Here is a 27,661-nt window from a genome sequence, read left to right on the forward strand (position 1 = left end):
ACTTAGTTGCATTCTACAAACACATCCCACATTAATTAAAATTTTTGTTGTATTACTAACTGTATTTTTGTGATTAGTACAGTAAATGAGTAATAATTTTGTTGTATTACTGACTATTTTTGTGATTAGTACAATAAATAAGTAATAATTAAAATTTGATATAAACAAACTGATATATTTTATATTATATATCCATCGATTTATTTTTGAATCTGTAGATATAGGCAAGTATAAAATGTATTCCTCTGCATAAAATTAAAGTTATGCAGAGAATGTAGTTTTCAGCAGAAATTAGCAATTTTCTTTGGCCCACCAAATATTCCAAAAATTCATATGTAGCCCGCTTCTCTAAAAGTTTAGGGACCCCTGCTCTAAGAGAAAATTTATATACAAACATATGAGTTAAGTATGGGAATTCTTACCACTTATGGTACATATCTTTATGGAAGCATGAAAATAAAGGCCACTGGTTTGGTCATTAAAAGACCCTCCAAATGGATTAGATGTAAATATGTCGATCTTTTTTTTCTGACAAGGGAATGGAGGGAACTGAAATTAAAACAATTTTTGAACTACAATAGAGCATCAATAATCCGAAATAATTGGGACCGGGGGTAGTTCGGACTTCTGATTTGTTCGGATTTTCGAACTTATCAAAAATACTGTTCTGGATTCTATAAAGAAAGGTTTAGTGTGTTGTTGTTGTCGTCGTCGTAGGTTTTATGGCGCAATGGCAGCTAAAGGCCATTATGTGCCAAGGGTTTAGTAAGTTTAGAAATAAAAATACTAAGTTGTACTTAGTTTTTTTATTTATAGGTAACAAAACAAATGGAACTTTCAGCCACAATAATACATATGTATAGGCCTTTAACGAAAATAATTTCTTATTTTTTTGCTGTACCATTTTTAAACTTTGTTTCTTTGGTGCCAGATCGCTCATTCTTTTCAGCAAAAGTAGTTGAGTTGGACAGCATTTAGTTAGTTGCTCGTACCTAGCCCTCATGTGTAGCACAGTTGGTAGAATCACCGTCCTCCCCACCTCAGGTGTAAAAGGCCAGAGTTTGAGTCCCGTCAATGAGGGGAGGAATTTTTATGGGCCTCTTTCACAAAGTGGCCGAGTTAGTCAGTCTTTCTCCCGAAACTTGGGTTTTTCACCCAGCAAACAGAAAATCGACCACAGAACACCCAATTTACAGACAGTATACAAGGAGCAATATGGCCTTAGTCACTGGTGCTCCCAGAACCCAACAACAGCAAACACCATATTTGAGGGATGGATCATTAGCTGTTCTCATAGTTTTTCTTTTTTTTTTTGCACCATAATCTGAATCAAGTTTCGATGCAAACTTTAAAATTTTTTCCTTGTTTTTGATTTCTGTCATGGTTGACTTTCCAACCTTGTAAAATCTTGCTTATGAAGACCCGCATTCTCCCTTTGGAAGTCTGTTTAAAATCTCAATCTTCGATTTAATTGTTAAAAATTTCTGCTTCCTTTTAAAAGACGAAGAAGACCATAACTACAGTACAGTAAAATAGAACTCTATAAACGTTCTGAATCTCTTTTCTCCTATATCTGAATTTCGTAAACTTTTTACTCCCAACTCACTTGTACGTATTGTGTTAGTTGAAATTTCTGCGTGCTGTGCTCTTTGTTATTAATTGGCACATATTTTTTTACTGTTTTAGATTTTACAACCCAAAGAGAAAAAAAAATGTCAGTGAACAGAAATATCAGATTACAAAGTGTTATGTTTAGTTAATACCGTGTGTATATTAATTAAGCTATGTACATAGGCGTAAATGTATTTTTATTTTGCTAACTTGTGGATATTCTTCCACAAAAATAATACGCAAAAATCGGAATATTTTTCGATTTTTACGTATTATTTTTGTTAATTGATAAGGTAAAATAAAAGTATAAATTTGTGCTTTATATCTTAATTTTTATAGCCTGTGAATAATATTCCTCCGATTTTCGTTTATTAGAATTGTCATTTAATAGAATCAAAATTCAATTCACAAATGCAATCGCAATAACCGGTGATTACTATAAGTATATCCAGAATTTAAAACAAATATACCAACCGTTTAACTATAATGGTTTAATACTGAAAATTATAAAATGTATCAAACGATACTACACTGTAAAATAATATATACAAAAAACTGATTTACAAAATAAAATATACGATGAAACTTTTAATGTACAATAAAATATTTAAAATACAAGAAAATTAAAAGCGATAAAACATTGACTGAAGCTTTCGGGGGGGGGGTCTTCCGCCTCCTTTCTCAACAACAATGATGTTTAACATGTTCACTGTCCCCATACATTATATTTATGTGACCTCAGAAGTCCAGACTATCAGATTAATTAAGGTGTGTACGTAAGTATGTACATATAGCTATTTTGTATATAGTTTTTTATGTTTTTTTTTTTTTACTATGCATCATGTGATGCCCGGACTTGTGAATACAAATTTACCCCTCCACGTCCATGAATCACGTATGATTACCTTTCACGTTATACTGTTGACCTTCAAGTGTTTCAGCCATGGTCTCAAGTTATTAGTTACTTTCTAGTGTGCAAATGGGTAGTCGTGGACTTAGTGATGAGGAGTTGCGAAGAATATTGGAGGAAAGTGACTATGAGCCAATTTCTAGCGATAGTGGACGATTATGTACCAGATACAGTTTCCGAGCCTGATATTGATAGTGGAAATGAAACGAAACAAATATTGACACAATTGATGGATATGGCAGGTACATCAGGGCAACATGAAGCTTCTGATAGTGTTAGTAAAAGTCATTGGACTTACATTTCTCCTCCTCAGAAGGAAGCTTTCATAGGTTCATCCGGTATCCAAAATATTGACAGTATAATGAGAAATGGTAAAGCTTCTATAACCTACATTTATTATAAATTTATAAATGAAGACGTCATAAATCTTATGGTGCACCAGACAAATTTATATGCTCATCAGGTTATGAATAGTCAAGTAACAGTGAAAGTAAGAATACAATGATAGAAAGATACTAATGAAAGTGAAATGAAAGTTTTTGGGATTCATCTTATTCTCAGGTATTGTTTCATATCCGAGATGGGAGTATTATTGGAAAACGGACCCTATGTACTACCATCCATTGTTATATAATTTTGGAATAACTTACAATTGTTTTACTAGCCTACTAAGATGCTGGCATTTTGCAGATAACACAGCAGAACATTCTAATAGATTGTATAAAATTCAACTCCTTATTGATCTAGTAATTACAAATTTACGTAATTTATACTTTCCTGGGGATGTTGTTGTTATTGACAAATCTATGATACCGTTCAGAGGTCGGCTTATTAGGCAGACTAATAAATGAAGGGCAACTTCTAGTTGCAGATAATTATTATATTAGCATACCTCTTGCGAATTACCTGAAATCAAATAATACAGATTTGTGTGGTACACTTTGTAGTAATAGATTGGGAGTTCCTAAGGAAATAATCCAAAAGAAATTACGCAGGGGTGAAAAAATAACAATGCAAAAAAGATAATATTGTGATCACTAAGTGGCGTGATAAGAGAGATGTTTTGATGTTGTCAACATGTTTTGGTGATGAAATGAAGAAGTGCAGAAGAAGAAATGAACAAGTAAAACCAGAAATAACTGAATACAATAAGGCAAAAAAGGGGATTGATGTATCAGACCAAATTTCAAGTTACCAGTCACCAATGAGAAAATCACTGATATGGTATAAAAAAAATTACAATAGAATTAGTTTTTGGGACAGCAATTGTGAACACATTCATAATTTTCAATGAATTACAGCAAGAGAAGAAAGACAATGTCTCTTTTAGAAGTGAGAGAGACAATCACTAAAGAATTGATGGGAATCAAAACGGAACAAATCTCTAGTACAACCGCTTGTCAATCCTCATCTCAGCATTTTCTGTCAGAAATTCCGAGGCTTTCCCACGGTAAAATTCACAGGAAAAGGTGTCATGTTACAAAGAAGCAAAAATTGCTGGAAAAAATCCCAAATTGGCTGCCAAGCAAGTTCATAATGAATGTAAATCATGTGAGAAGACATATTGTATGAAATGTTTTGAAAATAAACATAAAAATTAGTCTTTTTTTTTCAGTTTTTTGTACTTCTGAAATAAAATACACTTTTCTTCACATTTTGAAATCTGTTTATATACTCCTAACATTGCATGTAATTTGAAATAATTGATGTAGCTATGTGTAAAAACTAGGAAACTTTTACGCAGGTTCATTAACTTTTCTAAAAAAATATTTTCTTGTTAATAAGTCCACAAAAGATTAAAAACATAGGTCAGAAGTCCAATTTTTTAAAAATTGTTTAAGCTGGCAAGGTCCTTGGGAATCACATATGATACCCGAACTTATTACAAAAACTATTGTGCATCACATGTGATTCCCTGGACAGTGAACGTGTTAAGCAACACATCCTTAAGTAACAGGCTCACAGCACACGTGGTTGACCAGGCGCATGCTCCATACTTCTTCCATAAAATCCAGAACCGGAAGTGGCTCGGGAGCGTGGAAATATAAAACGCTCGTCTTTTGCCAGGACCACAGCTTCCAGTAGAGGGTGAAATCGAACACCCCTGTCCCTATTCATACTATTGTTCTCAGATGAGCCTATCCACAAACTCTCTAACCACTTACGGTCCCAGAACCTATGCGCCCGGTCAAGGATGACAGTATTCACAGGGTAGACCTGATGATGTTTCTCCCAGTAATGCTCGGCAATGGCGGACTTATTGAACTCTGCGGTCTGTATAGCTCGATTATCATAAAAAAAAAAAAAAAGGCCCTAGACTTATTACAGGATGATAATACATACAAGATCATCCGCAGAAATCCTCTAGCTGGTTTAGAACAAAGTGTTAATAAGATTTTGCAGCTCTGGTTAAAAACGGGTAAGATTTCTTAAGAAAAGTACTGGTCTATGCATGCAACGGGGTGTCAGCTGCCCAGGTTTTATGGGCTGCCGAAAATACATAAGGTGGGGGTCCCGTTACGACCCATTGTTTCTTTTATTGGGAGCCCTACCTATGCTTTGTCAAAATTCCTGGCGCAGCTGATTTCTTCTATAGTGGGACGGTCCATGTTTGTTGTTAAAGACAGTGTGGATTTTGTGAACTTCGTTAAAAGTCAAAATGAAGGGGAGAATGAAATAATGGTGTCACCAGATGTGCTGTCATTATTTACTTGTATACCCATAGCCCATGGGGTGGAATGTGTAAAGGTGGCACTACAAAGAGATGATACCCTAAGTACTAGATCGCACCTATTGTTTGCTGTCTACTCTAAGTGTAGAGGATATATGCTGTGGAGTAGAATTATGTCTTTCGAGTACGACTTGGCTATATAAAGGAGTGATGTACAAACAGGTTCATGGCACAGCTATGGGTTCTCCTATTAGCGCTATTGTAAACCTGGCAATGGAAGAGTTAGAGAATAGGGTTTTTACTAGTTTGGAGTTCCCTATGCGCAAGTGGAAGAGATACGTGGATGACACGTTCACTTTGGTGCAAAAGGGGAGAGAAGAGGATTTAGTTAGTTTTCTCAATGATTTCTCTCCTTTTATACAGTTCACCTCAGAGGTAGAAGTGAATGGTTCCCTCCCATTCCTGGATGTAATAGTGAGTAGAGAAGGCTCCAGGCTTAGTACTACAGTATTTAGGAAGCCCATGTGTAGGAGCCAGTACACCCATTATAGGTCAGCACAGACCGCGCAGCATAAAAACAGTGGCCAGGGCACTTTTGGGTAGGGTTAGGACACATTGTAGTACCTCTGAGGAGAGAGAGAGAGAGAAATTGGGCAAGTTAGGGCGGATCTTATGAAATGAGGTTACCCCCAGAGGGTCATTGATAAATATAATAGAGGCGTGGAGCCTAATCATGGAACACTGTCCGTTCCAGTCGCCACAGTTTATATTCCCTACTATCCGGGCTTGTCAGATCGAATTTCAAGAATGCTACGTGACTTTCAGGCACGCTGTGTGCAACTTCCGGGCCAGAGGTTGCACACAGTGTTGTCACAGGTCAAAGACCCCATTCCTGGGGATTCCAGTAGTGGGGTCATATATGAGATCAAATGCCCGGATTGTGGGGAATGTTATATGGGGGAGACAGGACGGCGACTAAAAGACCGTCTGGGGGAGCACATGGTATACAGACCGCAGAGTTCAATAAGTCCGCCATTGCTGAGCATTATTGGGAGAAACATCATCAGGTCTCCCCTGTGAATACTGTCATCCTTGACCGGGCGCATAGGTTCTGGGACCGTAAGTGGCTAGAGAGTTTGTGGATAGACTCGTCTGAGAACAATAGTATGAATAGGGACAGGGGTGTTCAATTTCCCCTACTGGAAGCCGTGGTCCTGGCAAAAGACGAGCGTTTTATATTTCCACGCTCCCGAGCCGCTTCCGGTTCTGGATCGTATGGAAGAAATATGGAGCATGCGCCTGGTCAACCACGTGTGCTGTGAGCCTGTTACTTAAGGATGTGTTGCTTAAACATCATTGTTGTTGAGAAAGGAGGCGGAAGCCCCCGAAAGCTTCAGTCAATGTTTTATCGCTTTTAATTTTATTGTATTTTAAATATTTTATTTATATTTTATTGTACATTAAAAGTTTCATCGTATATTTTATTTTGTAAATCAGTTTTTTGCATATATTATTTTACAGTGTAGTATCGTTTGGTACATTTTATAATTTTCAGTATTAAACTAAACATAGTTAAATGGTTGGTGTATTTGTTTTAAATTCTGGATATGTATTACTCTCCCAACCTTAGAGGCCTTTTTGAAGAACTTACTGTAAGTATTTTATGGCACTAGCATTAAAAAAATAAATGCTGGCTCGTTCAGATTTTCGACACTCTACTGTATATGTATATGAATAATACACATAAAAACTATAGGTTTAAAATGGAACTAGAAGTAGATGGAAACTGTCATTTTTTGGATGTCTTGATAGAGAAGGAACAAAATTTCATTAATACCCAAATTTTTTGAAGACTAAATGCACAAGGCATAATATGTAATGGGTGAAATTAAATATATAATATCGGTGTAAATACACCATAGTTTACCTATAAATTTAACTACATAAGTAGTGTAACGGCATCATTTGAATTTATCTCATATTGTGGCTACCTCCACAACGAGATACCAGGTATTGCACTACTTCGAATAAATAATGCTTCTCTAGTAGAGGAGACTGCCATTATTTTTTCTCACCCCATCGATGAGTGAGCTGACAAGCTCCGAAATGCATCTGGGTGGTGGTGCCCACAAGGAAAAGGATGGACATTACATTAATTTTAATTTGAACCACCCAATGAATATTAAAAAGTGTATCGCTTACTAACGATGGGTTTTCATGGGGCATAGTCAATAAAACCATATGCAAATACATGGAAAATTATGAGAATGCTATTTCACATGAAAATAAAAAAAATCACAATACCATAAATAAAAAGGAACATGGGAAAAAACTATGAGAATTTGTAACAAATATAGTCTGGATGTGACATTAAAACCATTAAACAAAATGAGTAATATTTTAAGTGATGCCATTCCTCTGACTAGGAAAAGATGAATTATATGCAAAAATGCAGATGCAGGAAAATTAATATTGGCAATACAGGGAGGATATACTAACAAATCAGAGTAAAGAACACTTTTAATATAAAAAATTTCAAAATAATTGGGGGGGGGGGTGGATTTATCAAAAGAAAAGTCAAAGAAGATATGTGCATAAAAAGTGTCAAATTTGTCAACAACAGAATATAAATTTATATATGCTATATTTTAAAGAAATATCTTTCAGGGCTTTTTTATTAGGGGCAAGGAATTAAAATCTATGAATATATATAATTATAAGAGAATCTTCAGAGGACAAGGTTACTGGTTTTCTCTGAATGACCAGTTATGGGTTAATTGTGCCATTACAATCTCATCTCCTTCTCCCTCTTCTGGACATTCTGATTGTCACCAGGAGTCGTGCATGATCAAGAAACTGGCAAAAGTTCCAGAACACAATGCTAATGGCAAAGTAATATGTAATACACTGGTGTGCAAAAATTAAGGACAAGTCAGGTTTTCACCTGTAGCTTCTCATAGGAGTGGCCTGCATATGGCATACCAAAGGAACCTCGTGAGGTACAGAAATGATGAAGGAAACACCACCACCACAACAACGGAAACAAAATGGTACAAAGGGACTTTATTTAAAAATGGCAACACAGAAATGGCTGCCATGATACAGATGCATCACTGTCAAAGATGGAACAAAGGGAAGACGTAGTTCTCAGTAGAAGATATAGCCACCCTTAATATTGATGCAGGCTTTGCACCGTCTGTCCATACTTAGATCAATGTTAATAAGTTTTGCAGTAACATCGTCCATTCCTCTGTCAGTGCCATTTTCAGCTGGTGAACATTTTCTGGTGGGTGTGGATGTGCCACTAGGCATCTCCCCAGAGCATCCCACATGTGTTCGATGGGATTTAGATCGGAAGAACGGGCAGGCCAGTCCATACAAACAATGCCCCACTTTCCAAAAGCATATCAATAGCTGCAGTGCGATGGAGTGTGGCGTTATCATCCATAAACGCGAACTCAGGGCCAATGGCACCTCGGAACAGACGCACGTGGGGAATGATTACCTCAGTACAGTAGTGTGCACCTGTTACAGTACCGCCTTCCAGTATCTGGAGTTATGTACATCCATCCACGATAACGCCTGCCCAGATGAGAACACCTCGACCACCACCATCATCATCATCAGCCATTTTCAATCCACTGCAGGATGAAGGCCTCTCCAGCAACTTTCCAGTTCCTTCTGTTTTGAGCACTGGTCATCCATTTACTACCCAAAAACTCATGAATTTCATCTATCCATCTCCACCTTTGTCTTCCAGGTTTTCTACCAGCTCCTCTTGGGTACCATTCTGTTATTTTCTTAGTCCATCTGTCATCATATCTTCGAGCTATGTGTCCTCCCAAGACCATTTTAGTTCTTTAGTTTTGATAAGAATGTCCTTTACTTGAGTTTGCTGTCTAATCCATGTGTTTCTCTTCTTATCTAACAGTCTGATTCCCAATATAATTCTTTCCATTCTTCGCTGTGTAGTTCTCAGCTTCTCTTCCATTCTTTTGGTGAGTGCCCAAGTTTCACTTCCATAAGTCATGGTGGGGAGTATACATTGGTTCATTATTTTACGTTTCAGACAAACTGGGATATTGCTCTTCAGTATGTGACTATATTTCCTGAATGCTATCCATCCAAAATTTATTCATCTCTTGACTTCCAGCCATTTATCATTATTACAGCTAATAACTTGTCCCAGATAAGTATATGACTCCACCTTTTCAATTACTGCTCCTTCAATCATTATTTCCCTTTCTCTGGCATACTTGTTCATCATTACTTTGGTTTTAGCCATATTCATCTTTAGTCCAAAATCCTTACTAACTGTGCATAACTGATTAAGATTTTCCTCTAATTCTTTGAGATCGTGGCTTATGACCACAATGTCATCTGCAAATCATAAATGGTTTAGGTACTCTCCGTTCACATTGACTCCTTTCTGCGACCAGTCTAATTTTCTGAAAGCTTCCTCAAGGGCAGCAGTAAACAGCTTCGGAGATATTGTGTCTCCTTGTCGAACTCCTTTCTCGATTTTAAATTTCCTACTGTCTTTGTCTAGTCTAATAAAGGAGGTGGCACTCTCATACATTTTCTTCAAAATCATAATATATGGAGTATCTATGCCTTGTCTTTCCAGTGCCCGAAACATTGCCTTATGCTGTATGGAGTCAAATGCCTTTTCATAATCCACAAATGCCAGGCATAATGGTGTTTTATATTCATTTGCTTTCTCCATTAGCTGTGATATTACGTGAAAGTGATCCATAGTTGAGAATCCTGTCCTAAAGCCAGCTTGCTCTTTCGGTTGATTCTCATCAAGTATTCTTTCTAATCTGTTAGTAATGACCCTTGTGAACAACTTGTAGATGTGGGATACCAAGCTAATTAGTCTATAATTTCCAATTTCTGATTTATCTCCTTTCTTATGCAGCAAAACTATGATTGCATTATTCCACTGCTTAGGCATCACACCTTTTCTAATGCACTTTGTGAAGAGCCTTGCCAATTTTTGTGTTATGTCTATAAGAATATCGGGTATGTCGTATGTGTTGCTACTTTGCAGTCCATCTTCCCCACCGCTGGCATCATTCTCTCACTCCTTGTATAATTCTCTATAGTAGTCTTCTGCTATTTGAATTATGCCTTCTCTGCTGTTTATAAGTACACCATCGCTATTCTTCAGTTTCAGCATCATTTGTCTTTCTGTATTACTGCTCATGGCTGCTGATTTAAATCCTTTGTTTTCCCTTAATGCTTGTTCTACTTTTCTTGTGTTAAATCTTCTTATGTCCTCTCTGAGTCTCTTTCTAATGGCTTTGCATAACTCAGTATACTCAATTTTTCTCCCTGTCGGTGTTTTTCTTGCTCTTCATTTGTCGTCTTCGGTTCATCATGACAAGTGTTCCTTGACTAATTTTTTCTTCTTTGGATTTCTTTTTCCCTATAGGTTTCTTGGGCTTTATCACTTTCAGAAAGTTGTAATATTCCTCGTCGATATCTTGGTCCTGAGCAGTCTGCAGAAGCTCAAACTTGTTCTTAAGTTCCAATACATACTGCTTTTTCTCCTCCTCTGTTATCTCAAAGACCTTTGTATTATTTACTCGAGTCAGTTTTTTCCTTTCCTTTCCTACATCTATATCAAGTGTACATCTTACCATTCTGTGATCACTTCCAACATTTACCCCGTTCAGGACGGTAACATCATTCACAATATATCTTCTGTTAGTGAGGATGAAGTCGATTTCATTAGTTGTTAATCCATTTGGACTCTTCCATGTCCACTTTCTGTTCACCCTTTTCTTGAAAAAAGTGTTCATTACTGACAGTCCTTGAGATTCTGCAAATTCCACAAGTCTTTCACCTCTTTTATTTCTTTCACCAATTCCAAAATTTCCTGTAGTTCCTCTTTCTGCACTGTTTTGCCTTTTTCCAATCTTAGCATTGAAGTCCCCCATAATAATAGTGTAGTGGGTTTTCTGCTCATCTAGAAGACTCTCAATTTCGGTGTACATTTCTTCAACCTCTTCATCATCATGGCTCGATGTTGGTGCATAAATCATTATAATCTTTAGCTTGTACCTCTTAGAAATCTTGAGTATTAGTCTTGACACCCTTGGTGATGTACTTCTGAATTCCAAAATGTTGTTTTTAAAATCTTTATGGACCAGAAACCCAACTCCACCATCACTCCTTTCACTGTTTCCATTGGTGTACAGCAGATTTCCACTTGATAAACTTATAAGTGATTCATTTCTTCTTCTTGTTTCAGCCAAACCAAAGATATTCCATTCACATTTTCTAATTCCTTTTCCAGCTCTAATATCCTGTCTTCACTGATGAGTGATCTTACGTTATAACAGGGCAAGTTCAGTTTCCGTGCATGGCAGCCTGATCGTACCCAGAGATTCTTAGCACCCTCTGCTTCCACTCTGATCCTCTCGCTGCCGTAAGAGGGAGAGTGAAAGCTGCCGGGGACTGAGGGCCATTTGCTTTGTTGTGCTGTCATATGCTGGAGGGTTTGGTCTTTTCCTCTTCACGCTGACCAGGCATCTTGAAGAGAACCACTCTACATGTTCGTTGCCACCTAAGTGACGTAACAGGGCTTACCATCGAGAAGGTGTGCATGAGTGGATTTTAGGGAGACAGGCCAACTGGACTTCTCCTAAATCTTCTGTAATAGAGAGATATTGGATCCATCAGTGTTTTAGGCTGAGTGTCTGATAACACACAGGATACCTGTTCCCCTCTAAGCTTAGCTTTCAGTGATGCTTGCGGGGTGATACCATGTGCCAACCTCTCGCCAGATTAGCTGACATTCAGAATCGCTGCTGAGACTGAATCTCCTCTCATCAGTAAAGAATACCTTATCCCATTGCACTGCTGTCCAGTCGTTGTGTTCGATGCACCACTGTAAACAGTGTCTCCAATGGGCAGGTGTTAAAGGGACACACAGTATACTGGCCGTTGGGCAAACAGTCCACCTTTGTGGAGTCGCCTGGCCACAGTAAACCGCGATATCCTGCATTCTGTGCAGCTGGTTTGCAATGGATCCTGCTGTCTGGTGTCAGTTCCTCTTGGCCTGTAGGAGTATATAGCGGTCATCATCAGGCATTTTGTTTGATTTTGTGGTTGTAACCTTTAGAAATAGTGTTGGTCCTTAAGTTTTACACACCCGTGTAGTATATCAACTGGTAGTTATCTCTTAATACATCCTGATATTCACTCCTCATATAGACATCCCTCTGCTGTTCTCACTAGACAAGCTGCCCACCTTTGGCCCTTTTCTCTAGTTGCATCCTCCACCTAAGCACAACATTCCAAATGTCTCTCTCTAATGGCTCATATAATGGAATAAGAATCATGTCCCCTGTAGATGTAAATATACAATAAATTCATTGATAAGATACAAAGCACCTTCCTGGTCATCTAGTAACAGTGCATGGCTACCCTTACAGCTGATGGTATCATAACATTTAAGTCTCTCTCCTCATTTACATCTTTCATCTCCCCCCCCCTCAAGGCAGCCAGGAAAGCCCATGGTGTCCTACTGACAATTTATCGAACACTATCCTGTAGAGATGGAGGTCATAGTTGTCCCCCTATATAAGACAATTGTAAGACTGTGTTTGGAATACTGTGTATATGTTGAATGTATGGAGACATCTGAAAAAAAGACAATGAGCTTCTTGAAAGGGTCCAAAGACTGGCAACTCACATGGTAAGATCAGCAAAAGGGGCAACCATATGAGGAAACACTGATTATGTGGGCTACAAAGCTTAGCAACCAGGCACCTAGGAGGTGACCTGATTGAGGTTAGTAAAATGAATGAAGGCGGAATTTTCATTGTTATAGAGAATTCCAGAACTCGGGGGTATAAATCCAAATGACAGGAGGAAGAGATTCAGACTAGATTGTAGGAAGTTTTCTTTTATCCAGCAAGTCATTCATTGCTGGAACAGGTTGCTTTCACTGGTAGTTGAGGCTGACAGTTTGAATAAATTCAAAAGTCAACTAGATAGTTACCTATGTGGGGGGAAAGCAAATAATTTGTTTTTTTTTTATCTACTTGTTTTTTTGGGTTTTTTTTCCAGCCAGTGCAGCAAAAGCCTGTGGCTTCCTTGCACTGTATGGCTATTACTATTGGATTATTTTTCAAAAGTAGCATCCCATTTGGCACCATTAAAATGACCAGCGATAAAACTTGTTGAAATCATTAAGAAGCAGCTCAGCATAGCTTATGGTTCTTTGCTAGTCATTATAATTTGACCATGGGAAACTCCTAATTTAAATACACCAAAAAATTTCGCCCAACCTTTTAGGCACTTCAGAAACAGGCTTTCAGCGTCAACCCCATATTAGTGCTTTAATGTAAGTGATTTAAAATCAACCACGGTCGTTCCAATTTTATTTTAGGTCCTAGCCACTAAAATCCCAGGAAAGTAAGTGGCAGGACCAGCCAGAGTACAATTGACTCAATGGTAACACCCGGCTAGCCTCCACATGGCGAGGTATGGACAACGTCTGGTCCCATTAGGGGCCTGGCAGCCAATAAGCCGGATAAACAATGGGCACAACATATAACACTACTCATGACCCACACACTTCTAAATCTCTGGCTTTGACAGGGTACTGTCACCGATACATAGAACATTCACGGAGATGGGAGAAATCCCAGGAGCCGCTAGACCCTCAATATACCTCATACCTGGATTAGAGATATAAAATCATATGGGTCTTAAAAAAAATCATGACAAATTATGCTCAACTGTTTTTGGTCTTCACCTTTAGATGTAAGAATAATGCATTGCCATGAAGCTGGATTCAGCAATCACACAACAGAAAGAAGTTTATACTTATAAACTTCAGTGATCAATTAAATATCATTCTGACATTTTTGATCATTAAATGTCAAAATGCTAGTTTTGACATTAAATGATTGAATTATGGAACTGCACATTAATCACAATTTTTCTTAAATTTTCCAAATTTATTGTAGTTATTTATTGTATTTATTTCAGTTACCTCTATGCTATCATAGATGTCTGCATCTAGCATTCTTATAATCTTAGCAGTAAATGTCATACAACATAGTACTTTCCATGCCACACAGATGAGTGTAAACAAAACATAAATACTACTTCCATCATGAAAGATAATAATCTTCCCTAACACCTTCCTCCCTATCTCACTACTCCATAAACCCCTGCGAATAGCAGGGGTTACGTTCCTGAGAAATACCACGAATACCAAAAACGTGAATACTGAGTTATGGCTCCCATAGTAATAAAGGGGTTCCGTTCCAAAGTATGAAATATATAAGAAAAACTAGTCTAAAATTTTGTCTATGTATGTATTATATGTACTTTCATAATATGACTATGTACATAGACAGTACATAGTGAAATGCAAGCATAAGGCATAGAAATGAAAATAAGAAACAATTTAATATTGAATGTAATATTTATTAGATATTTCAAACAAATCTTTCAATCCAGCGCCTTTGCTATCACCAGTTTCGCTAAAGTGTTGATAAAGGTGTTTTTGCCTTTTCACGAATGATGAGTGAACTTAAGGGAATTTTATTTTGAGTTTGGACTTCTATCCACAGATTTAAAGCTTTTTCCATTTTTTTTTAATTTAACATCACGAGTTACAGAGCAAATTTTTGAAGCAATTAGCGTGTTTTTACGGACACTACGGCGGATTTTTTATTCCGATTTCTTGATTGATCGTACCATTGACTTATTGATTTTATAAGTTTTGCCACTGACGAGACACTTTCACCATTAGAAATTTTGTCTAATAACTGAATTTTATTCGCTAATGTCATCACCTTCTTTGATCTTTTCACAATTCCCTTGTTATTCGTAGCCATATTTTTGTAGGGATTAGAAAAGAATTTGTCCACAATAAAGTCACTTTCTTCCGTTAACACGCTCGAAAAAGTCTGTTTACACTAACACACTGCAAAACGGTAGATTTTTCACTTTTGTATCAATTTATAAATTGATAAATTTATTCAATTTATAAGCATATAAATTAAAAGCAAAGCACGAAACCTTCCATGACAAGCGCATAGCACATACTGAACAAGGATTAGCGAGAAACATCCACGCTGCGATTTTGTCACCCCTCTCCCCCACACCCACTGAGCACTGTTTTGACCAGGAAAGATGATTTTAGCCACGCCCATGTTTTTTTATGGTGGAAAATGTTCACGGCGGTTTAAAATTCACATTTTTTTAGGTTTAATTTTATATTAAATCAGCAACCGCAAATACCTGGGGTTTACTGTACTGTGTTCTGTGGAACCTTAGAGTACCATCAGAGGAATCTCAGGGGTTCTTAACTGTTTTGTTATTATTTTTTTTTTCATCTAATTTGTACATATACCTGTTAATGTTTTTAAATATACTCCAATATGTTTAAAAACTGGGTTTACGAAAGAATAAATCTACGGCCCAAAATGGCTGAAAATCATTGTTCTATGACATTAAAACAATTGAAAGAGAAAACATAAGTAGCATTACATTGCATTACCAGTAATCTCCCATGAATGAAAATTAAAAGTTCATTAAAATTGCAAAATGTCATACTAGCTAGCAACTGGAACTACTGCATAAAAATTTCTGCAAATGTGGGTGAGCTAAAGTGTGCAGCAACAAATGAAGGGAATGTTTCCATAAATATGTGAATGACAAAGTGCAGCATAAACAACTACCCCCTTTAAATTAAAAGATAAATATAAAATCTGGAAAATGTCTATCAAAAGTATGTTGCAATGGGCGAAAAAAAAAAAAAAAAAAAAATTTCGAAACAGATTTTTCTTCTGTTCACAGAAATATTTATCCTAATAAAAAAAAAAAAAATTCATATGAAGTATATTTATAAAAAAATAAAAAAAACAAACAGACAACATCGAAAATACCTGTGGGCGAAAAAGTTTCATAGTAGTAATACGCCCATATATGCCAATCTCTTTTAAAGGTCGTAATCCTTCAGGAGTAACAACATAAATTTCTAGACGGGTATTCTTGGCAAGAATTAAATTTAAATCATCTGGAGAAGTAAAGTTCCCTGAAAAAGAAAAGGGAAAAACTGAATTAAAATAAATGAAACTAAATTCTTTCAGAATATTAATCAAATGAAACAAAACTGCGTTAACCAAATGAAATACAATGCTTACTCAAAGTATTTTATACATTCATTAGTGCAAAATACATACAGCTGTACTTCCTGCATATATTGTGCTTTAAATGTGCTTACTGTTTAAATGTGCTTGCAAAGGATGAAACCTTTGCAAGCACATTTAAACTATTTAAGGTCTTTTTGAGAATTCGTCAAAAAATCAATATAGAGTTTAGCTGTGACATTCAAAACAGTTAAAAAAAAAAAAAAAACTGTTAGACACCAAGTTTCACTGTTTATATTAACTCCATGCTATTATTATATCACATACTTTTAATTTTGACAAACTAAAAAAAGTGTGCAACTTTTTTAAATTTTAATCTCTCTTTCTCTTCTACATTTTAGTCTTCTAACTTCAATGAAAAAATTATAGTATAGAGGTAACTTTCATATACAGGGTATCCACAAACTCTCCTTTACAAAATTAAAACATTACTGTGTGAACAGGTACCTGATGCAAACCTGAAGCTACTTCCAGGTGATAAAGGATGTCTTCAAGTTTTTATTCACCAACCAGAAAATCCATGCATATTTTTATGGTTAGTTCAATATGGTGCAGTCTGCCAGTGCTGTTATGCATAAATTTCAAACACAGTTTAAAAAGAAGCCACTGAGTAAACCTACAGTTTTGCAATGGTATAGAACACTCAAAGGATGCCTGTTTGCAATCATCCTAGCTGAGGTGGTAGACAAACATAAGTTAATGAGGACACCGTGGAGCTGGTTTCAGGAAGTTTTACACAAAACCCAGGGAAATTCACATGACGTGCCAGTCTTAAGCTTAACATGTCAAAATAAATAGCATGTAATGTGCTACATTGCCATTTCAGGATGAAACCAAAAAAAGTTAAAGCTAGTAGAGAAGCTGTCAGTTGATGTCAAAACCAAGAGGATGGAATTTTGTTTAAAAACCATACCATTTGTAACCACTAGTACTATCTTTCAGTTCATTATGTTCTATCTATGTTCAACTTAATACAGCAGATTGCCACATTGTCATTCCCATTTTCCAAAGTCACTGGACGTGGGCACCTTCAGCTTTCAAATTTCTCTTTCTCATGGCTAATAGTGCACTTTCCTTCCATGTTTTTCTATGGCATCCTCGCCTTCTCTTCCCTTGTGGTATCACTCATATATAATTTTAGGCCATCTCACTTCATTCATGTGCAGCAGATGTCCAAACCATCTCAACCTCCTATTTTCTATTTGTTCTATAATATCTTCATCTGCCTGCATACATCTTATTTCCTCATTCGTTATCCTCTCTAGCCTAGAAACCCTAGCACTCCGACGTAGGTAGTCCATCTCTAGGGCTCTAAGCTTCTTTTTGTCACCCTCTTTCAGTGTCCACATCTCACATCCATAGCAAAGTATCGATTCCACTAATGACTGTCCAATATGTTTTTAGTTCTATAGGAGATATTGTTGTCCCACCATATAGAGTTTAGGGCACTAAGAATCTTCCCACTTTGATGAATTCTTGTGTAAACTTCCTCTTTCCCCCAATCCTTCCTTAGTTAATCTACGTCCAAGATATTTGAAAAAGTCAACAGGTTTTAGATGTATAGACTTAGTAACTTTCAATTCATCAGGATGCTCCACTGTGCTTAGGTATTCTGCCTTTGTAAAATTGATATTGAGGCCCCATTGATCATAAGATGCAATTTTCTCAACATGTATTCTAAATCATAAGCTTCTTGTTCAATGATAACCTGATCATCGGCAAAATTTAGATTCCAAAGATATCTGTCATTAATTAACTGCCATTACATAACAGCTTCTTTTCCATTCTTGTAAAGCACATTTCAAGAAAACATTAAACAATAAAGGTGATAGGCTACATTCTTGTCTCAGCTCCTTTGTTGGATAGATTGGGTTCAGTTCATTATGTTGACAGATGTAAATAGGGTCAGCTGTTAGTGTTTAATCTTCACTGAAATATGCTTCCCCAAACTTCTTCAACTACTAGGTGTGTCTCTCTAAAATCCAGCACCTCACAATCACTGAGGTGCTGTATTTTAAAGAGTTTACTGTATATCTGCAACAATAGCATGCACCTAACACTCATTTAATGTATTCAATGCATTCTTGAAACCTAAACATACACTAACAGAACATTAAATTTCCATAAACATAAAACAACTTATGTAACTTGTTGAGATATCTTGATTGTGTGAAGAGTTGTTGCTTTTTTACTATCAGTAGCAGCAATAGCATGAGCCATGGTTCTCAAATATTACTGCTTAAAGGTAAAAATGACCCCATGATCAACAGACTTTTCCTCCCCACCAATGACAGGAACATTCTCATTTTGTTTTCTCTTTTCACTCACAACTGAAACACAAAGTAAAACACACACTTCTACAAGTTACTGTTCTGCTAAAACTATGAAACCTGAGATTAATCCAGCACCTCACAATCACTGAGGTGCTGTATTTTAAAGAGTTTACTGTATATCTGCAACAATAGCATGCACCTAACACTCATTTAATGTATTCAATGCATTCTTGAAACCTAAACATACACTAACAGAACATTAAATTTCCATAAACATAAAACAACTTATGTAACTTGTTGAGATATCTTGATTGTGTGAAGAGTTGTTGCTTTTTTACTATCAGTAGCAGCAATAGCATGAGCCATGGTTCTCAAATATTACTGCTTAAAGGTAAAAATGACCCCATGATCAATAGACTTTTCCTCCCCACCAATGACAGGAACATTCTCATTTTGTTTTCTCTTTTCACTCACAACTGAAACACAAAGTAAAACACACACTTCTACAAGTTACTGTTCTGCTAAAACTATGAAACCTGAGATTAGCATTAGCAGAGGCACATGATGCAAGAAAGCAAGCTTATACAGCACCCACCAAAAAAAAAAAAAAAAAACTTTCCCATTTTGCCCATCCGGTCACTCCAAATGTTTGTCTAGTTCAGCCTTAAAATTTATTTAAGTTATCAACTTTCACAACAACAGATGGAAGTCCGTTCCAGAAATCAACCACCTGCTGGCTAAAGGCAAACTTCCGCACATCTATTCTACTACTGTCTTTCCTCAATTTGAATTTTTAGGTATAACACTACCCTCCATGCAGTGATCACAATTTGCCAATTGTGATCACTGCATGGAGGGTAGTGTTATACCAGTTTCCATATCATTCTCAGCAGAAAATGCTACAAGATGTTATTTTGGTTACAACCTTACCCACCCAGATACAGCATGAGGATTGCATGATAAGAACCTTGTTAATCCTAGATAGGAGGGCCTCTGCAAAGTTCTTGGATGAAAATTTGGTCAGCATAGTCTATCTAGTTGGGAGAGGAATCTGCTCAGTATAGACAGAATTCACTCAAACAGAGGAGTTGTAAGGGTCAGAGATGTTGCTAAATGATAAAGGGACAAGAGTTACTGTAAAGATGGAGATTGGTGACACAGGCCAAAATCCCTGCACCAATTAAAGCCATCCTGTTCAGACAAATGGTAACTCGAAAATCAGTATAGGAAATACATGTTCTGCTAGGAGTTCTACTAATACAGTAGAAGAGAACTCAACGCTGGAACTAAGGAGAAAATAATGGAGAATTATTAAAGCATTATTCAGAAAATCTATCTAATTGAATATCCATTTGGAGAATTCCCTTGAGAAAACACTGCCATAAACAACTACATAAGATTTGTTAGAGATAAAAAAAAAATGTAAAAAGAAAGTCACAAATATGTGAGACTGAATTCCACTCTCACATACTTGCATACTAATTCTAGAAATAGAAATATAGTTAATAAATTTTATAAATTTGAAGCACTGATTACTTAATGCTAATATAATAAGAATATTGGAAACATGATACCATTCTGATATCTTGGATGTGAAATTTAAATGTAAGTACAGCTTGTACAGGTAAGGCAAATGGGGAGGAGAAAGCACATAGATTCAAGAAAAGTATATCCATTGCATGAAGGAATAACATTAAATCAGTAGAAATACCTATTATATAAAGGCAATAACACTATCTTTTATGGGGGGGGGGAAGCTCAACCATTTTCACTAAAATTGCAATTTGTGGAGAGGCCACTGCATAGTAGCAGCAGTAGTAGTTGGATCTTGGACAAGCGAGAAGATAGCAGTCTATATCAACTTGTTAAGGATGCCAAGCAGCAAACAAGAGAATCAATATGAGGATCAATATTCTTCATCATTTGATGCTAAATACGGTCGATCTGCCACCCCGCACTGGACCAGCGTGGCAGATTATGGTCCTTTCCCTCAGTCTGAATTGTTGAGGAGGCTTCCATTCTGCAGTGGGTTGATAATGGCTGCGGTTAACTTTATCAACCATTAAAAACATTCAATTTAAGGAGATAATTAAATGGCAGTGACCATAACATTTTGGTATGGGAAGTAACCAAGGAAATTAAGTTATTCAGGGTAAATGGAAGGGATTATATATTAGCCTTAGATACTCTGTTTGAATTCACTCAAACAGAGTGTCACATCACAGTATCTAGATTTACTCTATAATTCTAGATACCACACCATTTCCCTCTTTTAAAATATGAAAAAACAAAGTGGAAACCGAAATGAACAAAAAATAGGAATAGCTGTAGATCATTAAAACATCCTGTTTAATGTGGAATATATAAAGTAGTTTTCAATCAGGTTATTCAAGTGAGCCAGACGAAGGCAGATTAAGAACAATGTGACAAAAAGGACCAAGACTATTATTATTATTATGCTTACATACCACATAGTGCCTGTGGTAATATTAGCAGTGGCAAATGATGCAAGGAAACAAGCTTATGCTGCATTGGCCAAAAAAAAAAAAAAAAACCCACCTCATCTATAACAGCAGTTCCCAACCGGCGGTTTGCTAGTGTTCCGGGGGAGTGCACAAAAAATTTTGCAATGTAGTCTGCTTAGATTTACATAGGTATATTTTTGTAAACTACAAAATATTTTAATATTAATTTATGCGGTTCAGTTTGAAATTTATATTTAGTTGTGGTTTTGATCACGTGCCCTTAGCGAGTATGCGGAACAGAATGTTAGTAGGGGGGAAGATTGGGTGAGATATTTTATAATAAAAATTCCAAAATATTATATGATTTCAGAGAATATAGGCTTAGTGGTTTACGATAAACATGTTATGTTGAAAGAGGTTCATGAGTCAAAAAAAGGTTGGAAACTGCTGATCTATAATAATTTGTCTAATTCTTTATTAAATTTATTTAAACTACCCACTTCAACAACTTCAGATGAAAGTTTGTTTCAAAAATCAACCATTCTCTGGCTAAAAGGAAATTTTCACAAATCTATCCTGTATTCATCCTTTTTCAAATTTAACTTTAGATGTGCTCATACAAAGAGTAAGGATGTGTTTAGCATTAGCAGAGGCATGTGATGCAAGAAAGCCAACTTATATAGCATCAGCAAAAAAAAAAAAAAACCTTCCCATTCATTCCAAATGTTTGCCTAGTTCTGCCTTGAATTTATTTAAGCTATTAACTTCTACAACAACAGATGGAAGTTTGTTCCAGCAATCAACAACCCGCTGGCTAAAGGCAAACTTCCACACACACACACATCTATTCTACAACTGTCTTTCCTCAGTTTGGATCTATGCCCCCTCAGATTTGTAATCTAAGCAAGAGGAAGAATCCCATCAGCATTGATGCCTGCACAATCCATTCAAGGCCTTATACACCTCAATCACATCAACTTGCAGAACTTAAGCCTTCCTTGGTAACAGCAACCCTTTTTTCCACTAACTAATCTTGTTCCCTTCTCTGTATTCATTCCAGTAGCTCTATATCTTTCCTAAAATGAGGCCTCCAGACCTGTATGCAGTATTCAAGGTGTGGCCTGACCATTGCCTTATAAAAGGAGATAATCACCTTCTTATTCCTGCTCGCAAAATTCCTGTATATCATTCACAAGCCCCATGACTGACTCTGGCAGCTTATCTGCACTGCTCAGAAAACTTCATATCTGACTGCACAATTACCACAAGGTCTCTTTCATTCTCCACTACCCTGAGTGTAACACCACATAGTTAGTACATTTCTCTGGGGTTACTGCTACCCCATATGCAGTACTTTGCATTTGTCAATGTTAAACTTCTCTTGCCGCTTCTAAGCCCATCTACCCAACTTTTCCAGATCCTGTTGCAGCAGCCTACTGTCATTACTGTTATTAACAACCCTGCCAACCTTTGTATCACTGCAAACTTTGACATTAAGCTTGATATACCTTCATCAATATAATTGATACATATACAAAATAACTATGGGCCCAACACCGAACCCTGAGGGACACCACTAATAACATCAGTCCACTTACAGTAGTAAAAAAAACAAAAAAAACTGCAGGCATTATCAACCCACTGCAGGATAGAAGCCTCCTCAACAATTCATGCTAAGGGAAATGGACCATAATCTGCCACGCTGGTCCAGTGCGGGATGGCAGATCGACCGTATTTAGCAGTCAGTAGCTTGAACCCCGGTCTACTCAAAGAGCATGTGTTACTGCACTGCCGCTCCTGACCACTCGGCTATGGAGGCCTACTTACAGTAGTACCCATTGATTACCACTCTGTCTTTTCCCACTCTACCATCCTATTATCCATTGTAGCAACTTGTCCTTAATACCCTACTGATCCAATTTTTATAGCAGTCTTCCTCATGCAACAGTATCAAAAGCTTTATTGAAATCCAAGTATAAGATATCAAAATTATTTTTTGCATCCAGTTCCTTTGTAACCATGTCATAGTATCCAATCAAATTGGTCAGACAAGACTTCCCCTTGACAAACTCATGCTGTCTCTGAATTATTACTGCTGTCTTGTCTAGATGATCCTGCAATGCTTCTTTAACCAGTGACTCCTTTATTTTCACTGGAATAGAAGTCAAACTAACAGGTCTGTAATTACTCGTGTCACCCTTTGATCCCCCTTTGTGAATTGGATATACATTTGCACATCTTCAGTCCTTGGGGACTTTCCCCAAGTCCAAGGATGCTCTCATGATTATAGCTAAGGGTTTGCTTACCTCCTTTGCCACCTACTTTAATATAACTGGATAGATTCCATCTACCCCAGGTGCCTTTATTATGTTTAACTTCAACAATTTCTCCTCCTCTTTTCTCTCAGTTATTACAAAATCATTTAACTGCCTGTTAGAGTTTGATAAACATCTGGCCCTCTCCTCATTGAATAACTCCTCATGTGTGAATGTAGATGCAAAATACTCATTTAGTTCGGCAGCTATCTGAGAATGATCATCTACAATCAAACCACTGATATCAAGTGGACCAATCTGATTCATCTCCTTCCTTTTAGAGTTTATATAAGTAAAGAAGTCTTTGCTGTTTTTCTTTGCATCCTTTGCCAAAGATTTTTCATAATCTGCCTTCGCTTGCATAACCTCTTTGTGACTTGATTACAGACTAGCTTGTATCTACCATAGGCTTCTGTGTCACCTCACAATTTATGTGTCTCCCATGCATTTTTCTTCTCTGCCATGAGTCTCATTAGTTCATCTGACATCCATTTGGGCTTAAACCTAGATCAGTATATTAAACCTAGAAAGGTTGAGCAGATGGGCTGAGAGGTGGCAAATGAAGTTTAACATTGACAAATGTAAAGTACTACATATGGGAAACAGCAACCCCAGAGCAACATATCAACTCTGTGGTACTACACTGACAGTGGTAGAGAATGAACAGGACCTGGGGATAATTGTGCAGGCAAATATGAAGTTCTCTGAGCAGTGCAGACGGGCTGCAAGAGTAGCTCATGGTGTCTTATCAATGATATACAGGAATTTTTCTAGCAGGGATAGGGAGGTGATTATTCCCTTGTATAAGGCAATGATCAGGCCGCACCTTGAGTACTGTATACAGGTCTGGAGGCCTCATTTCAAGAAGGATGTAGAGCTGCTGGAACGAGTACAGAGAAGGGCAACAAGGTTAGTGAATGGAACGAAGAGTTGCTCTTACGAAGAAAGGTTTAAGTTTTGCAAATTACAGTGTCTGGAGACTAGGCACCGGCGAGGTGATCTGATAGAGGTGTACAAAGCCTTGTATGGTTTGAGCATGCTCAATGCTGATGGGATACTGCCTATTGCTCAGAATAAACACCTGAAAGGGCATAAATTCAAATTGAGGAAAGACAGATGTAGGATAGATGTGCGGAAATTTGCCTTTAGCCAGCGGGTAGTTGGTTGATTTAAATTTAATTTAAGGCTCAGCTGGACAGGTATTTCGAACGAACGGAGGGGTGAAGTGGAAGGGTTTTTTTTTTTTTTTTTTGGCTGATGCTGCATAAGCTTGCTTTCTTGCATCATATGCCTCTACTAATGCTAACAGTAGACTTTTCCTTTTGTGGGAGAATACAATAGCAATTCTTGAGGGTAGGTTTCTCCATTTACTTTGGTGGAATGGAATACATTCTTTGAGCAGAACCGGGGTTGGGTTTTTGTATGTTTGCTTCGAATTGGTAAAAGGTCCATCCCAGTGCTAACATTCTGATGGACAATCCAGAATGATATTTCCTCGTTATTCAATGTGGTCCATAAACTTAAGTCATTATCTCTGAAATCACTAGTAGCATAAACAGTCGGTATTTTTGTTTCTACAATGCTAGGGTTTTCGCTGAAATCATTTCCTTTGTTTTCCAAGTCTTTATGATGGTAATGAGCTTGAACTACTTCTTTTGGTGTAACTATCTTGTGGCATGTTCCTTCAGCACCTTGTATTAATTCTTTGGTTGTAGGTCCTGTCACTTCCTTGTCACTTTCTCCAGACGTTTCTGAACTTGTAGTGGTAGTTACTGACAACAGTTCTCCTTGAAGTTTTTGGGAGGCTGTGTTCTGTATATAAACTGGTTGTTCTTCAGTCTGCTCAGTGTAGTCTACTTGATTTTCTTGTTTGTAAACACGAGTGTTCTGTATAGTTTGGACACAGAATGGGTTTGTTAAGGGGAAGTCTTGGCTGACCACTACTGGATATAAAAAATAATTTTGATATCATATACTTGCTGTATAAGCCTGCAAAAAAGCAGGCTTATACAGCATCAGCCAAAAAAAAAAAAAAAAAGCAAATGACATATGTAAACCCTAAGCCACAATTATGAGGGCATTCTTGGACTCAGGGGATGTCCTTACAGAAGGGAAATGTAGTAATAGTAGTGGTGGCATGTGATGCAAGAAAGCAAATGTATGAGCTTATGCAGCATCAGCCAAAAAAAAAAAAAAAAAATCACACCATTCCCTCCAAATGCCTGTCCAGTTCCTCCCTAAATTTATTCAACCTATCAACTTCCACGACAGATGAAGTTTGTTCCAGCAATTAACCACCCGCTGACTAAAGGCAAATTTCCGCACATCGAATCTATATCTCTCTTTACTTAATTTGAATTTATGCCCCCTTAGGTTCGTAATCTGAACAAGTGGAAGGATCCCATCAGAATTCAGCGTGCTGAACCCATTCAAGGCCTTATACACCTCAATCAGATCACCGCGCAGGTGCCTAGTCTCCAGCCACTGCAATTTGCAGAACTTAAGCCTCTCTTGATAAGAGGATCCCTTCATTCCCCTCACCAATCTCGTTGCCCTTCTCTGTACACGCTCAAGTAAATCTACATCCTTCCTAAAATGAGGCCTCCAGACCTCTACGCAGTACTCAAGGCGTGGCCTAACCATTGCCTTATACAGAGGGATAATCACCTCCTTTTCCCTGATAGCAAAATTCCTATATATCATTGACAAAACCCCATGACCTGCCCTGGCAGCCTGTCTGCATTGCTCAGAAAACTTCATATCTGCCTGCACAATTACTCCCAGGTCTTTTTCATTTTCTACCACCTTAAGTGTAGTACCACACAGTTGGTACATTTCTCTGGGGTTACTTCTACCAATATGCAGTACTTTGATGAATTTGAGGTATTACTCAAAACATCAAAGGCAGATATTGTTGGGATATCAGAGACGTGGTGTCACACAGATATAAGGAATGCAGAACTGGAATTTGGGGAGTACAACGTCTACAGAAAGGATAGACAGGATAGGAAGGGAGGAGGGGTTATGCTATTAGTTAAAAAACACATAAAATCCAAGGAAGTGAAGCCAGTTGACATCGCTGGACAGTGCAGTGTTGAGTCAGTTTGGTGTGACATAAGCAGAGGTAAATCAAAATTGAGAGTAGGAGTGTGCTATAGGCCTAATGACTCTGATGAGTATAATAAGATACTGTACAGGGAAATAGAATGGGCCAGTAAATCAGAGAGTCTTATAATGGGGGATTTTAATTTCCCAGATATTGACTGGAATTTGTGGGTTGGTCACTCACACACTAGCAAGGCTTTTGTGGATTTATTGGATGATTGTTTTCTACACCAGCATGTTCGGGAGGCAACTAGAGGGAGTAATACTCTTGATCTGATTATCAGTAGTGATTCTTCATGCATTAGGAATCTGCAGATAAATGAACCACTGGGTGGCAGTGATCACAGTGTGCTGAAGTGGGATTTACTCAAGGAGGTAACTACCATCAGAGGTAAAGGGAAGGGTTTTTGCTTTCGTAAAGGCGACTATGCTGGTCTGAGAGAGTATTTAAATTCTATACAGTGGGACCAACTGATGATGTTACCAACAGCAAATTCAAAATGGGAAGCATTCAAGGAACTAATCTTGGAAGCTACCAGGCTTTACATACCAACCAAGAAATATTGTTCAAGGTTCAGGCCAAAATGGTTGTCAGATGAACTAATGAGACATATGGCAGAGAAGAAAAATGCATGGGATACATACAAATTAATGGGTGACGTGGAAGCCTATGATAGATATAAGTTGGTCTGTAACCAAGTCACAAAGGAGATTAGGCAGGCAAAGGCAGATTATGAGAAATCCTTGGCAAAGGATGCAAAGAAAAACAGAAAAGAGTTCTTTACCTATTTAAACTCAAGAAGGAAAGGGATGAATCAGATTGGTCCACTGGATGTTGATGGTTCAACAGTTGAGGATCCAGCTCAGGTGGCTAACAATCTAAACGAGTATTTTGCATCTACATTCACACATGAGGAGTTATTCAGGAAGGGGAATGTCGTAGGTGAAGTAAACATTGGCAGTGAGCTAGATGATTTTCTAATAACTGAGAGGAAAGTGGAGGAGAAATTGTTGAGGATAAACATAAAAAAGGCACCCGGGGTGGATGGGATCTATCCAGTTATATTAAAGGAGGCAGCAAAGGAAGTAAGCAAACCCCTAGCCATAATTATGAGAGCTTCTTTGGAC

The 27,661-nt window shown here is 37.4% G+C and overlaps 1 protein-coding gene across 1 annotated transcript in view; it reads right to left on the reverse strand.

The window, feature by feature from the left end:
• The window catches only part of pic (DNA damage-binding protein pic), a 172,862-nt gene that overhangs the window by 126,410 nt on the left and 18,791 nt on the right, over positions 1–27,661 (reverse strand). The window contains exon 2 of the mRNA XM_090383568.1: positions 16,112–16,260. Within this exon, the coding sequence (XP_090239694.1) occupies positions 16,112–16,260 (149 nt within the window). The remainder of the gene's footprint in view (positions 1–16,111; positions 16,261–27,661) is intronic.

The sequence above is a fragment of the Mastigoproctus giganteus genome, chromosome 10, assembly GCF_048544385.1.
Source record: "Mastigoproctus giganteus isolate SK-2022 chromosome 10, ASM4854438v1, whole genome shotgun sequence".
Classification (NCBI taxonomy): domain Eukaryota; kingdom Metazoa; phylum Arthropoda; class Arachnida; order Uropygi; family Thelyphonidae; genus Mastigoproctus; species Mastigoproctus giganteus.